Source organism: Centroberyx affinis, unplaced genomic scaffold (assembly GCF_046629955.1).
Source record: "Centroberyx affinis isolate AG114_WGS23_722 - 3 ecotype Tasmania unplaced genomic scaffold, CSIRO-AGI_Caff_v1 ptg004591l_1, whole genome shotgun sequence".
In the NCBI taxonomy this organism is placed as follows: Eukaryota; Metazoa; Chordata; class Actinopteri; order Beryciformes; family Berycidae; genus Centroberyx; species Centroberyx affinis.
The window spans coordinates 130,147-147,140 of NW_027282209.1; the positions used below are offsets into that span (position 1 = coordinate 130,147).

At 43.2% G+C, this 16,994-nt stretch overlaps 1 protein-coding gene across 1 annotated transcript in view; it reads left to right on the forward strand.

Annotated features, from left to right (window-relative positions):
* Window positions 1–1,649: 1,649 nt before the first annotated feature.
* myo15b (myosin XVB) overlaps window positions 1,650–16,994 on the forward strand; it is a 43,348-nt gene continuing 28,003 nt past the window's right edge. Inside the window, exons 1-24 of the mRNA XM_071544465.1 lie at window positions 1,650–1,838; window positions 1,974–4,199; window positions 4,409–4,585; window positions 5,327–5,391; window positions 5,496–5,559; window positions 6,224–6,333; window positions 6,492–6,566; window positions 6,778–6,871; window positions 7,017–7,120; window positions 7,279–7,342; window positions 7,974–8,087; window positions 8,277–8,438; window positions 9,139–9,252; window positions 9,336–9,394; window positions 10,050–10,173; window positions 10,259–10,354; window positions 11,132–11,263; window positions 12,079–12,204; window positions 12,320–12,397; window positions 13,192–13,340; window positions 14,021–14,066; window positions 14,167–14,291; window positions 14,562–14,676; window positions 15,685–15,860. Of these exons, the coding sequence (XP_071400566.1) occupies window positions 1,650–1,838; window positions 1,974–4,199; window positions 4,409–4,585; window positions 5,327–5,391; window positions 5,496–5,559; window positions 6,224–6,333; window positions 6,492–6,566; window positions 6,778–6,871; window positions 7,017–7,120; window positions 7,279–7,342; window positions 7,974–8,087; window positions 8,277–8,438; window positions 9,139–9,252; window positions 9,336–9,394; window positions 10,050–10,173; window positions 10,259–10,354; window positions 11,132–11,263; window positions 12,079–12,204; window positions 12,320–12,397; window positions 13,192–13,340; window positions 14,021–14,066; window positions 14,167–14,291; window positions 14,562–14,676; window positions 15,685–15,860 (4,784 nt within the window). The remainder of the gene's footprint in view (window positions 1,839–1,973; window positions 4,200–4,408; window positions 4,586–5,326; window positions 5,392–5,495; window positions 5,560–6,223; window positions 6,334–6,491; window positions 6,567–6,777; window positions 6,872–7,016; window positions 7,121–7,278; window positions 7,343–7,973; window positions 8,088–8,276; window positions 8,439–9,138; window positions 9,253–9,335; window positions 9,395–10,049; window positions 10,174–10,258; window positions 10,355–11,131; window positions 11,264–12,078; window positions 12,205–12,319; window positions 12,398–13,191; window positions 13,341–14,020; window positions 14,067–14,166; window positions 14,292–14,561; window positions 14,677–15,684; window positions 15,861–16,994) is intronic.

A 16,994-nucleotide genomic window follows, 5' to 3' on the forward strand; every position in this document is an offset into this window, starting at 1 on the left:
CTTTTCAGTGGTCATGCCTGTGCATATGTGTTAGTAGTAGGTGTTTTGTGTACATACTGACACAAAACGTTTTTGGACATGCACAGTAGGAATCAGTGTATTGATAATGTATTGATAGTTGATCAGGGCCTATTCATGATGATGGGATTCTTTTCCACCTCATTCGCAGTAAGGCAAAAGACTAAAACTGAAAAGAAATTGGGCTCATTTAAAAAAAAAAAAAAAACTTTAGTTTCAGTTTTTCCATAATGATTAGCTTTTTTTTGTATTTGTTTACTAAAAAAAATTTTCCATGCCTAGCTATAATCTTAGTTTCAGTTAACTATTAATATCCTTGATTCATACACTTTGGAAGCAACGTTTGCTGTGTCTGGACTCTACTTTTGCCCTGTTGTGTATTCTGTCCAGCACCTGATTAACATTAGGATGTGTGTGATTTTACTCTGCACAGTGGACGAGTATGAAATGGTATGTCAATTGTGTAAAATAGAAATAGGAGACTGCACCAGCATTCCAGCACACACTGATGGAATCTCCCTGTCCTGGAGGGAAAGGAAATGAGCTCTCTCTCTCTCTCTCTCTCTCTCTCTCTCTCTCTCTCTCTCTCACACTCCCTCTCTCTCTCCCTCTCTCTCTTATCAACACCTATTGTCGATCACTCCACACAACACCTCTCACCTTTCCTCCCAAGCATTCACCAGCTGGCCGTATGAAAAGCTGCAGAGCTGTATGACCTGCCAAATACAGTTAAATTATTCAAAAAGCACTTTGTGTTTGTGCGTGCGTGTGTGTACGTGCATGCAAGCTCACCTTTGTCGTCTGGGCATTGTGTGTATATGCATAAAACACATGAGAACCTTTGCTGGGTGGGCATTGTATGTGTGGTTGAGTGTGTCTCTACCTGTATAATGTTATTGGGTGGGAGATTGGTGTGTAGCTACCCCCCACTCCTCATCCTAAGCATGTCTATGTGTGTATCAGTGACACCAGCTCTTGAGGACAAGCAGGAGCACTTTGCAGACCCCCAGCCATGCCTGGGTTTCACCTGAGACGCCAGGTAAGCCATATTACACTGAGACCAGCTCTCACTGCTTTCCCCCCAGGGCGCACAGGCTATACAACTGCGTTTAGGTGGACCTAAAGATTGCCTTTCACTGCCATGCAGATTGGACTTACAGATAGGCTGTTGTTTGCCATTACAAAGGGAGAGGAGGAGTCATTTTCATGAAGCATGTGAAGTATTGGCATGTGAGATTTGATTTAGTATTGTCTTTGGAAAAATAGGTCAGTAGTGGCTAAACTAGGTCTGACCTGGGTGTCTTTAGCTTGAGAACAAGGATCAGGGTCTTAATGTGTGAAACCTAGTCTAAATGCTGATGGACCGAGCCAAGGACCTGGTTTCACTCGGTTTGACAGACATGTCATTCTATCTCCTGCCCTTAAGCGTTCATTTTATTGAGTGGGTAATTTATCTATCAAAGCGTGTAATTTAGTGATTTAGTTTAATAAAATCTGCACACTTTGCCTTTCAAAGATGTAAATCAACATGAACGCAAATTACAAAATAAAGACTAATGTACATGATTTCGTTATTTTGTAGGTAATGTCACGATTTCCCAGATATTTTCAACACTGAAGAATTAATAGCCATGTCACCGGTTAAGTCCCAAGGTAGAACAAATGCCACAAAGCAGAAGGCAGAGGCAGCAAAAAAAGAAATTCAACAGAAAAATGGCAAAAGGAATGGCTCCAAAGCATCTCAACCTACCTCTAAAGTGCCCAATAAACAAAAAGGTAGAGGGAATTCACCAACTCTGGAGAAGGGGAAGAAAGATGAGGTGAACAGTAAAGGAAGGAATAAAAATGATGAAAGTAAAAAGGAAGGCATAGAACAGAAGGAACCACAGAAAGCAACAGGGAAGAAATTGGTAAACGGACGAACTGTGAACAGTAGATTACAACCTCAAAGTGAGAATGGCAGTAGAACTAAAGGGGGCGTAAATAAAACCACCAAACCCCAACCCGCTCCTAAGACGACCACAACCAAAACAGGAAGGATCACCAACAAGCCCTGTGCCAAGACTGGAAACAAAAGAAGTGGCAGGGTGACAGAAACTGAGGAGGAGGAGGAAGAGAAATCGGAGAGTGATGGAGGAAGCTCGGTGGATGAGAGGGAAGAGGAAGATAGTAAAGATGAGACGGAGGAGGAGCTGGGGAGTAATGAAGAGCCAGTTGAGACGCAGGGGAGCGAGGAGAGCAGTGAGGGGGAGGCCGAGTCGTCAGACACTCAGAGAGATACGGAAGAACCAGCGGCAGACGAGGAGTCGGACAAAGATCCCTCAGAGGAAGCCAAGGACAGAAGTGACCCGGAGGAAGAACCCGTCACCACCAGTGAAGAAGAGGAGGAAAGCAAGAAGGAAGTCGAAGGGTCCGAGCCGGTCACCAGCGATGAGGGTGGAGACGAGGAGATAACCCAGGAGGACACGTCTGAAAAGCCATCGACGGGTAAAGCCTGCAGACGGCGCAGAGTGACAGCAAGTCCCTCGGAGCCTGTACGAGAGCAGAAACACAAGATGTTTAAAAAAACAAAGGCAGATAAGCAGGCTGAGAAGGCAGAGAAACAGAGGGCCAAGGCAGAAAAGCAGAGGGCAGAAAAGGAAGCAAAACAAAAAGCCAAGGAAGATAAAAAGAACAAAAAGAAGCCGCAGAAAGAGGAGAAACCCAGCCCTGCACCGGAGGAGGTTCAGCCACTGAAAGGTGTTTCCTTCAACAAGGTTGACGCAACAAAAGGCAAGACCCAGCTCCTTCTGTTAGCCAGCAAAACAAAGAACATCAAAGAGAGAAATGCTCCTGCAGAAGCAGATCCAGATGGGGAAGAAGAAGAAGAAGAAGAAGAGGCTAGACCAATGTTGTCCAAAGCCTTCAAAGGCCAAAACCGACTGATGCTTCTCAAAGCCAAAGGTAAAGACCTCAAAGCCAGTCTGGAGCCTGGACCAGCAAAAGAGGAGCAACAGGGGGCTGCAAGTGTCAAAAGCCAGCCACAGAGTTTGCTCTTGGGGAAGTTCAAGATGGCATCTGTGCGACACAGAACCAGTAAGATGTTAGCAAAGCCCGATGAGGAAACATTGGAGAGTGAGGCTGCCGATGAAGGGTCCAGCAAAGCCAAGGACCCTTTGATAGGCAGAAGAAAAGGTGTGACAACTCTTCGCCGCGTGTCTGGTTGGATTCAGAAGAAAATGCCAAGGGGGGTAAACTTGACAACAAAAGTTTCTGCTTGGACCAAAGTCATTGGGGTCTCCCGCTGGCTCTCGCTTCGGGCCCTAAAACAGAAAGAGGGGACCAGAAAATCCAAAGGCAATATCCTCAAACACAGGATGGCCATGAGAGTTGCCACTAAAACCAGCCTGGCCAGTAAGAAGAGCAGGAGCTCCTCTGAAGAAAAAAGAGCTAAAGAGAAAGCCGGCCCCCAGGGAAAGGCAGGGGAGGGAGGGGAAGAGGCAGCTCCAGCTGGGGAGAAAGAGGTAGAGGCCAAATACGCTGTGGTGCTCCCCAGGATGAACAAACTGGGCCTGGCAAAGATAGCCCAGGCAACTCCTGCAGCCTCTACCCCGACGACCAGCACTGGATCACCAGGAGGCACAACCACCTCAGAGCCCAAACCCCCTAAACCAGGCGCCAGGCTTGTACTGCCTGTCAAACCAGACCTCAGTCTCCTTAAGTCCATCAAGAAGTCCTTGCCAGGAGGATTAACAGCAGGTGGAGAGACAGCAGACAGGAATGGTGGGTCCAGTGTCGGCACAGCAGCACCGGAAGGATCATCTGATACTGAGGATAGGATCAGGAAAGCTGCCCTGGACAATCAAAATGGTGTCAGTGTGCTTCAAGCTGCCAAAGGGAAGCTGGGCTCCTCCCAGATTAACCTGACCAAGATGTCCCTCTCAGGGGGAACGATAGCTGCTGGACCGACTCGGGCCAGGGGGCCGGACCCAGAGAGGGAGGCTGCGGCTGGGATACCCAGGCCCACCGCTGAGCCCCTTCAGACTGGGGAGGCAGGCAGGGTGTTGTCAGAAGTGGGGACCTTCTATGAGGAGGAGGTAGACAAGGAAGTGGCCCAGCTGATGGGTGAGGAGGGGGTATATACTGTTGGCCCACCAGAGGTGCACTGGGCAGGGACCACACGGATGAGTGGAGACCCTCAGGTATGTATCAAGTAATCATTTTTTGGTGATGAACTGGCAGATTCCTCATTAAAAATTAACTCTGAGTATGGAATACCATTCAATCAATAACAAGTCTTATGATAATTATGCAAATACCTTTTCTACTATTTTTATTCCTCTGACCATGTGTAGAGAAGACCTTTTTGACTGAAACTCCCTTGTTTTGCCAATGTACTTCAATGATTCAGGACTGGCTGCGTACGGAGAACCTGTTGCCCCACCAGACGGTGGAGAAGCTAACCAAGTGGACGGTCTATGAGGATGAGGGCCAGGCCAGGACGGTCCCAGCCCACAACGGCAGGGGCCCCTGGGAGTCGGAGGACCCCACTCAGGAAATGCTGGAGAGTCGACTCAACAGCACAAAGGTACTGATGCTACATTATAGTAAAGTCTGCCTTGCATGTCCTCCATCCTCCATGGTGCTACACCATTGCAGTGTCGTGCCATGACATGGACTGTCCTAGTTGTGCCGCAATAACACACCAGTACCGCCATTTTACTGAATTTCCTACTGTACTTTGTATTCCAACTTGCATTTTTCTCCATGCCATTTTGATCCCATGCAGACATGCCTTACCCTCAGTTCAGACAAATGAATCAATGGTTGTCTAATGTCTAATGGTTGGAGTGTCCGCATATCAGTTCTACTTCATCACTTATAGCCAGTGTTTATGGAAGAAGAGAGGCCATAAAAGACTTGCTGCTGGTTTATTTATTTCCTAGTCTGTGCCAGTACAATAGAGCATACAACACACTCTAGCATGCTGCTATGAGATTGCAGTAGGCCTATATCAGCTATCACACTGCTCCACTGCTGCAGGTGGATTGGTTACCTGCTGTGGAAAGGTTATGGGTGGACCACTAGCAGCAGGGGTAGAATTCAAGGCAATTAAAACAGTGCAGAAACAAAAACGAACCTTTAGGACTGTGACAAAGCTCAGTTTGCTGTTTTGGAAAGCTAATTCAATGTTAGCTGGACAGGAAGATGGCAGTGGTGAGAAGGTAAGGTGACCAGGATAGAGCCATGTCAAATCCATGGTACTGACTGGTATGTTTTTGTCTTGTTATATGGACTCATGCCTTCTCTTGTCTCCTCTCTCTCTCAGGTGTTGATGCCAGGCAGTGAAACAGCTGTAGAGGTGGATGAAGTGGAAGATCTCTCCCAGCTCGAGTGAGTTCACATGCGCACACACATACGCATGCTGTACATACACAGAATATCTATAAACATGCACAAACTTAACCTGTTGGTGCAATGTTGTGGTCTGTCCTTAGAGAGGTTTGCGAGAGCTCGGTGCTTCTGAATCTGAAGAAGAGGTTTCACCGCGACTGTATTTACGTATGTTACATTACTGCCCTCACCTCACCGTCTGTCTGACACAATCTGTGTCTCTCTTATTACAATGCAAAAAAATGTCCATCATAACAAGTCATTTATTCTCTATTTCAGTCTTAAAATTGTGAAAAATTCTGCCACTGGAGTGAGGTAATTTCTCATCTCCAATGTAGTTTCACTTGATTCAGGAATTTTCTTTCTTTCTTTCTCTTGAAACAATGTTACTGCTAACACACATTTAGCAAGGCCTATTATGCTAACATTACATCCTCCACAAAGCAATAAGCCCACTTACAACAAAGTCTGACAACTGATATGCAAAAGCCAAATCAAAAATATAAAATGACATCATGACTTACCTCATCAGGAAAACAGAGAACTTGAAATTAATCTTCTACTAGCTAGCTAAACACTTCCACAAGCAATTTGAATTGTATAGAAATGTGAAATGGATAAATTAATCTTCCAATACAGCTGCAGAGAAAACTAGCAACAGCAGAAGCAGTAACTTAGTATAAAGTTACTACAGGCATTTCAGACAAGGACCTAATGAAAATACTACAGGCTCCTAGCCACATCAGCATGTGGAGATGCTTGCCAATTAAGATCTTTGGTCTCATTTCTAGACTAAATGACTGAACGACTGTGTCATATTCCTTTTTCTCAGACATACATAGGAAACATGGTACTGTCGGTTAACCCCTTCAAGCCCCTTAATATCTACACAGAGGATCTGAGACACCAATACCAAGGCAGAGAGCAGCACAGAAACCCACCGTGAGCATACAGTTCTCAAACCATTGTACATTATCCTGCCCTCTCTTGTTTCTATTACAGTTGGCAGCATGCATCCCAAAAGTTATAGTCCCTTCTACCCTCTGTTCCCCTTCTGTTTCCACTATGGGTGGTTGACTTTGTGTTTGTCCCTGTTGCAGCCATGTGTATGCCATAGCCGACAGCGCCTTCAGCCAGTCCCAGACCTCCGCGCAGGAGCAGTGCATCATCATAAGGTACTGAGAGGAACACCAGTCTGCCTATTTCTCTATATTTTTCCTAGTTTCATGGCTATTTCTTTCCAGTACGTCAACAGAGCCACAAGTTCTTACACTTTCACCATGAGGCCAGATCTTCCTCAATCTATGCTCTATACTGACATATTGTGAGGTATCGTTGTGGGTCTCTCTAGACCGAGACTGATAAAGATAATATTTCTCTCTGCAGTGGTCAGAGTGGTTCAGGGAAGACCGAAGCCACCAAGTTGATAGTCCACTACCTCAGCTCCATGTATCAGGGCAGAAACGGCAACCTCCGACAGGTATGGAGCAATTCACGATGGAAGACACAAACGCCTTCGTTTGTTTCCCATTTTATTTTAAAACAACAAAGTATTACAGTGCATCGGGGTTTATCTTTCTGTCTTTTACACTTTCCCTCCTCTCTTTTATGCCTTCTTCTACCAGCCCATGGAGGTCCTCCCCATCCTGGAGAGCTTTGGGAATGCCAAGACTATCCTCAACAACAACTCCAGCCGCTTTGGCAAGTACCTCCACATCCACATTCTCCAGTGAGTCCACTTAACATTACCCGTCGTACCCTTTGTAGATATTTCATTTGTTGATCATTGGCAAATTTGACAATTCCTTCGTTGTTTCCCCTGATGCGATTGGCTATAGTTGTTTTACTTGTGGACTGAGTGTCTCCTATCTTGTCATTGGTTGACAGTGGGGTTGTTGTAGGGACCTCATTGTCCAAATATCTCCTTGAGAAGTCCAGGGTTGTCTTTCAGGTGAGGACATGGAGTGAGGTGTGCTGTGTACTCTAGATAGTCATCATGGATAAGCTATGACCTTATCCATGTGCAGTAGTGGACAAGTTAAGGCCATGGTATACTTGCTGCGGCACATTCGTACGGACAAAAGTGCACATTTGCGAAGAAACAACGTGCTGTATTGGCTTCAGACTCCACAGTGCGAACAGGCTCGCTGGCCCTAGTCGAATTCTTCACACACCAACCACCACTGTGTGACCGTCTGCAACTGGTCCAAAATTTCCCATCTCCATGCTAACATCTTGTGGTCATCTCTTTGAGGATATGTGCGCCTTTATAACCAATCAAATGGCTTCCAAATCCTCAGGTTCCCTCAGCTGCCTTTGTCACTCTTTCACTGCTGCTGTTGATGTTCTCTGAGTTTTTGTCTACTGCTATTTTCTCTTTAATCTTCATGCACCCTACTGCTGTGGAGTGTAAATAAGAAAACAAGCCATAGCAAGTAGACACAAATTTGCGTTTCTATTTCGGGCAAGTTCGACTTCGTTGTAAGTATACCCCATGCCTTAACTGTCCATGAAGTATGGCGTACAGTCGTATTGAATTCAACTGATGTCGTTGTTTAGGCCTTGTCTCTTTTGCCCTGTAGGCCGTTGAAGAGAGGAACTACCATGTCTTCTATGAGCTGCTGGCTGGTATGAACGACTGGGACAAACAGCAGCTCTATCTGCAGGGAGCCGAGACCTACTACTACCTCAACCAGGTACAATGCACCTACATGAACAGCAACACTACCTAGTTCCAGAAATTGCCTCGATGGTTGCCTTTCTTTTCAAATCTCTACCTCTTGTTTTCCTCAATTTTCCCGTCTCGTTCACTCGTTATACCTCTTGCGCATTCTCTCTCACTTTATCCGTTGTCCATTCTCTGCCTATGTCTCTCTCTCTCCTAGGGTGGTGCCTGTGAGTTGAAGGGGAAGCAGGACAAGCAGGACTTCCAGCTGTTGGTCCAGTGCTTCGAAAGCATCGGCCTCCATGCTGACCAGATCTCCACCATCTGGGCCGTCCTCTCCTCCATCCTGCAGCTCGGCAACATCTGCTTCAGTTCCTACGAGGTGTGTGTGTGTGTGAGAGAGAGAGAGAGAGAGAGAGAGAGAGAGAGAGTGCATGCATGTGCAAAAGAAAAAGAGTTTTAACTCATCTCCCAAAGTTGCTGTGATGACAGTTAAGGCGAGACACTTCAGGTGAGGAGCGAAAAAAAAAAATCCTTTCATCTAATCAGAATGAAATTGTATACGTTGAATATGGACACAAATACAAACACATTCTGTATTGTAACTTAAATTTTTATTATCATATTCAAATTCATATTTCATAAAAATGTGCATTTGCGTATCAGAACTTAGTGGATAACAGAGTGCATTTTCCTGTTTTGTTTCGATGAATAATTAAATAGTTGGAAATTTACAGAGGAATTTGTAAATAATTTACAGAAGGATTTGTAAGTAAATTGGGGTTTTTATGCCACATAAAATAGAAATGAAAGAAGATATAAAAAAAGCCTCTGGAAGTTACCAGCTATTTTTGTTAAGAAGCAGCAGGTTAAATTTGGAGGCCATAGAGTCACAATGTTTTTGTTTGTTTGTTTGTTTGTGTTTTTTTAGCTAATTTTGTGGTTGGTGTACTTGGTATAAAAATGTATAAATTATATACTATGACTATAGTTGTTTTTGCTGATTGTTTTGTATATTTTATGAATCTAAGTAGTTATAATAGCAAAATATTATAGTATCTCAAGTAGTTTGCTTGTTTCAGAGCGAGTCGTTCGAGGTGGCTCGTATCTTCAGCGAAGCCGAGGCCAGGAGAGTGGGCTCCTTGCTGCAGGTTTCCTCAGAGGCTCTGCAGACGGTCATCACACACCGAGTCACAGTCAGTGCACCTGTCGGGCCCCTTGCTGAGTTATCATTTATATTTGTGTCCGTCTGCACACTGATCGGCCTTCTGCTCCACAGGAGACGACCTATGACAGGATCTACTGCCCTCTGTCTGTGGAAAGTGCCATAGAATCCAGGTATTAACACCCATCATTTCCTCATATGTTGATGAAGACTACAGTAGTTGCAAGGGGAGCTTACACTCACATATGGCAGAAAAAAAACATCTCAAATCAGGATGGTTAAATGCAAAGTTTACATTTTTATTCTATATCTGACCAATACAACTTTTTGGCACTTTTTGAGTTTAACACGTCACTTTACTGGGTAAGTTTAAGTCTACATACACACTTAACTTAAAGTGTGTATGTAGAATAAAAATGGAAATGGATTTAAATTTCTCAGTTTGAGATGTTTTTTCTTCCATTTGTGAATGTGTATTAAAAATGTTTACAATTATTGGTTACTAGACTGACATTATTGTACCTTATAAAACTAACATAGTTGAAATGCATTGGCATTATGAATGCATTCACTCAGTTTATTTGATTTCTATGAGTAGTTAATACAAGATAATGCATAATTTAAATTAGAATGACTTAATCCAATGTGAATTTGTCATAAAGATTAAACCTAAAATGTGTAAACCTAAAATATTAATGCATTTTGTGCTATTTTGCTCATATAGCAATGCACACTACAAGTAGACTAGTGTGTTTGTGAAAAAGTGGGTTGAACTGCATTTGAAGCATGAGCCAAAGTCTTTTCTCCCTTCCTCCATTTCTCTTGTAGAGATGCCATTGCCAAGGCCCTGTATTCAGTGCTGTTTGATTGGCTGTTAGAGCAGATCAATGATTGGCTGAGCCCTACAGAGATGGACAGCACAGTGGGCATAGTGGACATCTACGGGTTTGAGGTGGGTACCCCGCCCGGTCCGATCGACCATACACACATCTGAGCCGCTGACTGTGATTCTGTGGTGTTTCTCCGTTCTGCTGCAGGACCTGGGAGTGAACAGCTTTGAGCAGTTGTGTATCAACTTTGCCAATGAGCAGCTGCAGTACTTTGTCAACAAGGCAGTGGTCTCTCAGGAGCAGGTCAGTGGCATAAAGTCCCAATTGATATATATAATATTTCTTAGGGACATAAAAATTACACTGGAAAAGAAACTTATCCGTTAAAGAGATGAGAACATAGACACCAAAGTCATCCATGTGTCCCTGGTAGATCATTGGCTCTGTAGCTCCATGCTAAAACTTTAGCATTCATTACTGTATGTTGACTCATATAGACTCATTATCCACAGTAACAAGACTGATCTTTTAGTAATACAAATATTGTTAGTGTTTTTTCATTATATGGCCTGTAGATTCATACATTTAAAAGAATAAATATCATTAACTCAACATAGATGATGAAGCCAGGTTTATTTTTTGGAACTATTTCAGTTGAGCAACCATGTATTCATCCTCTGTGGAGTGATTTTTATCTGTACACAGTCTCCCATCACCCACCACCTTCACTTCCTATGGAAAGAGGGGAAATAGTCCCTGCTAGTTCAAAACAGTATATGTTTCTAAAATATGCAATTTCTCATTCAGATCTTTTTTTTTGTCATTGTTGGGTGTAAAAAACAACATAAAACTGGGAGTCAATTCTGTGTTTTCTCCTGTAAACTGCTCTGTGTCTGAGAAAAGTCAATAAATAAATTTAAAAAACAAACAAAAAAAAACATAAAACTGAGAGAATCTGAAGTTGTTTCTATTCTGAGAAAAGCAACCACACCTAAGCACCTTCAACAAATGCCTCCACACACTGAAACCCAATAGAGGCAGTGTCTATTGTCTCTTCTATAAAAAATGACACTATTGCAGGAGGAGTACAGTGCAGAACAGATCCAGTGGTACCCAGTGCCACTCAACAACTTCCACTCCTGTCTGGAGCTCATCTCCTCCAGGCCACATGGCATCCTCCGCATACTGGATGACCAGACCTGCCTGCCCCAGGTAGCCCACACACACACATACACACACACACACACACACACACACACACACACACACACACATACACACACACACATACACACACAAGCACTAACTAAATCTGCATTTGTACTGGCTAGATACGGCTTGTTCCATCTGTTTTTAATTGTATCTCTGTTTGTTTGTTTGTTTTTTTTAGTTGTACCCATTTATCTTTTGTATTACCTTTTATTCCTATTTTTTATAATTTTTTTCCGGCACACACTTTTATGTAAAGTTCCATCTGTTTTTAACTGTATCTCTGTTTGTTTGTGTGTTTTTAGTTGTACCTGTTTACCTCATATATTACCTTTTATTCCTATTTTCTATTATATATATTTTTTTTATTTTTTATTTTTTTTCTATCATTCATTGTGGTAGTTTCACATCACTGCTTTTGGGTTTTATTGTATGTAAAGCACTTTGTAAACATTGTTTTTAGAACAGTGCTATACAAATAAAATTATTATTATTATTAGATATGCAAAAAAACAGGTTTATAGAATGATTGTGGCTGAGATGATGATCCCAGTTATTTTTTTTTACATTGTCATCACAGTCAAAATGATTTGTTAGATTTGAAGACAATATTATTTGAACACTTTTGGCATTTTATATAAATAATCGATCAATGCTAAGTTTTCATTTCATTCTACATCTGACCAATGAAGTGGCATGTGCTGTAGTGAAAGAGTGCAAAAACATTCTTGAGTTACCCCATCATCTAAGTAAGTAAGTAAAATATATATATAGATATCATTTAAAAATCTTTCCTCTCTGTGTGTTTTTCTCTTGAGGCCACTGACCACACCTTCCTCCAGAAGTGCCACTACCACCATGGGAACAGCCCCTACTATGCCAAGCCCAAGATCCCGCTGCCAGTCTTCACCGTTTATCACTATGCTGGAGCTGTCACCTATCAGGTATGACACAACACATCGGTATTCACAGCTGTATGCCGATCTGTATGAGTCATAACCGAACACTCTGCAAAAGCAGCCAAGACGTATTCAGAAATATTCTTCTGCCTTTTCCCAGGTCCATAATTTCCTGAATAAGAACCACGATCACTTCCGCACAGAAGTGGTGGAGCTTTTTGCCAGGAGCCGCTTGAAGGTGAACCAGCTGGGGTTAGACTGATATATGGGGCCGATATTGACCCTTTATTAAAATTAGGATGTCAGTATCAATACTCCACAGGCCTTTACCCTGAATTGATTCTAATTTGACATTTTGATCATGTTCGACACAAGTATGCATGAACAAGTTTTATTATTATTAGTAGTAGTAATAGTAGTAGTGGTATTATCCTGTTTCATGGTTTCAATGGAGAGTTTTAGTGTCCCATGATGGTCTAAATGCTGTTTCAGAGGCTTTCCCACCCTGATAAGAATAATATTCTGGGGGATACTTGCAATTTTTGTTTGTCATTTTCAAAGATATTGATTTTCCGTACAAAAATATCTGTATAGAGTTTCAAAAACCCATATTGGTCGAACCTTAATGGACACACACACATTCACTCACTAACGCAAGTACATAGGGAAATTTATTCTTATTCTTCTTACCATCATCATCATCATTCTGGGTTTCAATGGAGAGTTTTAGTGTCCCATGACCTAAATGCTGATTCAGAGGCTTTTCCACCTTATTAGAATAATATTCTGGGGTAAAAAACTACTTGTCTGTGTACATGTGTATATATATTTTGGTATGAAATTAGTCAAATCACCACAAAATAGCAGTTATCAGCATCTTCAATTCAAAGATATCAGTATCGGCCTTCATATTGGTCGAACCAACATCAACACACATATTGTAGAAGTTGTAACTCTCTAACCTCTATTCTGTCAACTGTCTGTCTAAGTTAATTATGACAAGTTTGGTATGAATGTGAATGTGTTTCCCAGATGGTCTCGGACCTGTTCCGTAAGGTCCAGGACGGTTACGTCCAGCAGAGAGAGCTGGGCCGGAGGGGGAAGGGCCTCCGCCAGCAGCCCGCTACTGTCGCCGCACACTTCCAACAGTCCCTGGCCGAGCTCACCACCCGCCTGGAGAGGTACCAAGAAGACCCATAGACCCATAGACCCATAGACCCATAGACCCATAGGTGTTGTGGAGCTGTCATTGGTCAGGGTTCAACCAGTAACGTTAACACTAGAAAGGCAAATATACTGTGGAGTTTAAGTGAAATCAGACTACACTGGTTTGTAGAGAATGTGGGACTAGTAGAAGTCATGGAGGGACATTTTGAAATCTGATAGTGAATGTTACCATTGGTACCAAAGATCAGCCAATAGCAGATGGCAATTTCAGCAGCATGCTTTGTTACCATTAGATGTCAGGCTTTACACAGATTTGGGTTTGAGGTTCAGTTACTCTTTAAATTGGAAAAAGAGGGTATGATTGTAGGTCCAACTCTTCAGGATTTTGGTTTCCTTTGGTGAGAATCGCCATTGAAATAAATTCTATGAATGAGATGAGACGCATCACACAAGATTGGATGGCTAGAAACAGCAGTAATTTAATTAATAGTTAAATTTAAGTAGATTTCAATGTTTCAATGCTCACTTTCCCACAATCCTGCACCAAATTTCTACTTTCTTCTCTTTCAACCTTAAGGCACTTTCCCAAAGGTCGATCCTGTTGTTTAATCATTTCAGGAGAAAATCATAATACTCCAAGATTAGAAATATTAACCTGTGTCCATTTTTCTTCTTTCCATTTTTGTACTCCTAGATGCAAAACCATTTTCATCCGTTGTCTCAAGCCAAACTATGTCAAGGTAGAATATGTTACCAGCAGCTATTTCACATTGACATTAACTAGTTGATCTATAATACCAGGACCAAGTGTGACCTCACATGCTGTGTGCGCTTTGTCAGCTTCCTGGTATCTTTGACGTGGACTACGTGTCGGCCCAGCTGAGGCATGCTGGGATGCTGGAGACCATCCACATCAGGAAAGAGGGCTTCCCCATCCGGATCTCATACACCTACTTCATGGAGAGGTGCTGACCCACACACACAGTGTCACATCTCAACAATCTGTGTGTGTGTGTGTGAGACAGAACCTGACACCAGAACCAGGAGTCTTGGTCTTGTTGCTTTCTCCATCCTCCTTTCTCCTCTTTTCCTCATCATCCCTCCATACCCTTCCTCCCCACATTCCCATCCCCCTGTCCCGCTGCCTTCAATTGCCGTTGGAAATATTGGAATTACGAGTTGAGTACACCTGAAGGAGGAGCACTTGAAGGCAGCGTGGTCTTTCTGTCGGTCAGGTATGGGGTGCTGCTGGCCCAGCGGTCCACCCAGGTCTCAGACAGGGAGCAGACGGTGGCTCTGCTGGAGACGCTCGATGCAGAGGAGGGACAGTATCGGCTGGGACTCACCAAGGTGCCCGAATGCACACCCATAGCACTGAATTAACATTTTTACTGTATGTACTGTGTATTTAGGGGTTCAAACCCTATTGTTTTTGTGCTGGTTTATTATTATTAATGTTCATCCACGTTTGGCGCGAATTGCCGTGAGCTGGTACATCGCACAGACATGAAATTTGACCCAATGACAGATATTGGTGACCATTACTGGGTCAAGAAATATTTACCCAATCGGCCTGAAGGGGGCGCTATAATTAAAGGTTTTACTTTAAAGGCCATAACTCCTACACCGTTTGTCCGATTTACACAAAACTTGGTACACATATGCAGGTGTCCTAAATCTACAATTTTGCTAGTTTGGACCCTCAAAGTCCAAATTGAAAAAACAGATCCAAAAACAGATTTTTGATATCTGCTTTAGTTTTGAAAATATTAATTTTTAAAGTTGTGAGAGGGCGTGGCTTGTCAGCTAAATTGTTATAACTTCATGACGGATTGTCCAGTCATCATGAAAATTGGTGAACATGTTCAGATATCATCAATGACCATGTGTGCAAAGCTGTTTTAAGATTGAACAGTAGGGGGCGCCACAAATGCCAAAAAGCTGTATCTCCTAATCCAGATGAAGAAATTGCGTGAAATTTGGTACACATGTTCAGGGAGGATGTACTAGTCAAAATTAGAAGTTTTGTCATCATTGGTGAAAGTGGGCGGGGCCTATGGCATAATAACCATGTAACAGCCGGTAAATCTAATTCCATTTGCATAATCAGTCCCAAACTTCTCAGCCTCATCTGGAATGGCATTTCTAACATGTGTACCGAATTTTGTGCAATTCGACCAAAAGGAGGCATGGAAAACGCCAAAAATGGGCGTGGCCTAACACAAAAACGGCCGTAACTCCACACCCGTTTGTTCAATGATCGCAAAACTTGGCAGATATATCAAGGGAAATATTTGGATCATGTCCTCAGAATCATTCATGTCTGTATCCGTGTGTGTGTGTGTGTGTGTGTGCTAGGTGTTCCTGAAGGAGCTCCTGCACCAGCGGGTGGAGGACAAGTGGAGCAGCACCCAGACCTGGGCGGCCGTCACCATCCAGAGGAACATCCGGGGCTTCATCTGCAGGAGGAACTTCCGGTTCTTCAAGCAGAAAGCCATCGTCATCCAGAGCCACATCCGAGGACACCAGGCCAGGTGGGGGAGATGGAGGGAGGGAAGGAGCAAAGCTGTGGCAAAGTCCTCACATCCCACTACTAGAGGAGAGGAGAGGAGAGGAGAGGAGAGGAGAGGAGAGGAGAGGAGAGGAGAGGAGAGGAGGAGACAAGGACAGGAGGAGACAAGGACAGGAGAGGAGAGGAGAGGGGAGAGGGGAGGGGAGAGGGGAGGGGAGAGGAGAGGAGAAGAGAAGAGGAGACAAGGAGAGGAGGAGAGAGGAGAGGAGGAGAGAGGAGAGGAGACAAGGAGAGGAGAGGAGGGGAGGAGAGAGGAGAGGAGACAAGGAGAGGAGAAGACAGGAGAGAGGAGAGAAGAGGAGACAAGGAGAGGAGAGGGGAGAGGAGAGGGGAGAGGAGACAAGGGGAGGAGGACAGGAGAGGAGAGGAGACAAGGAGAGGAAAGGAGAGGAGAGGAGAGGAGAGAGGAGAGAAGACAAGGAGAGGAGACAAGGAGAGGAGAGGAAAGGAGAGGAGGAGAGGAGAGGAGAGGAGAGGAGAGGAGAGGAGAGAGGAGAGAAGACAAGGAGAGGAGAGAGGAGAAGAGACGAGGAGGTTATAAATTCTAGTCTGATATTATTTGCTACCGAAACTTCCACACCTGCTCATATCCACTAAATATCTGGACAAAGTGGGGTAACGCTTTATTCTCCAGATCCGCAATTTCCTGTTAATTTCCTAGAAAGGAACTATTAATTTCTTCCTGGAAAGAACCATGAAATGATGTTCTATTTATAGGGAAAATAGAGAATGAGTTCAATGGTAGTTGGTAAGTACCTGTAATTTCCTCTGTTGTTTCCAAGACAGAACCATGAAATGATGTAGTAGCTATATAGAAAATTAGAAAATAACTAGAATAACTAGATATAATAACTAGAATTCAACAAATAACTATATTATATAATTATATGACTTCTGATAGTTGACATCTGCCTATTATTTTTCCAGTCAATAGTTTATAATTTTGCAGCACTTTCCAGGAAATTCTTTTAGAAATTGACAATATCTTATCCACTCACCAGACTGCTGACATTTTCTATAGAACTGCTACATAATTTCATGGTTCTTTCCAGGAAACTTCCGAAGAAATTAACAGTTTCTAGGAAATTATTAGGAA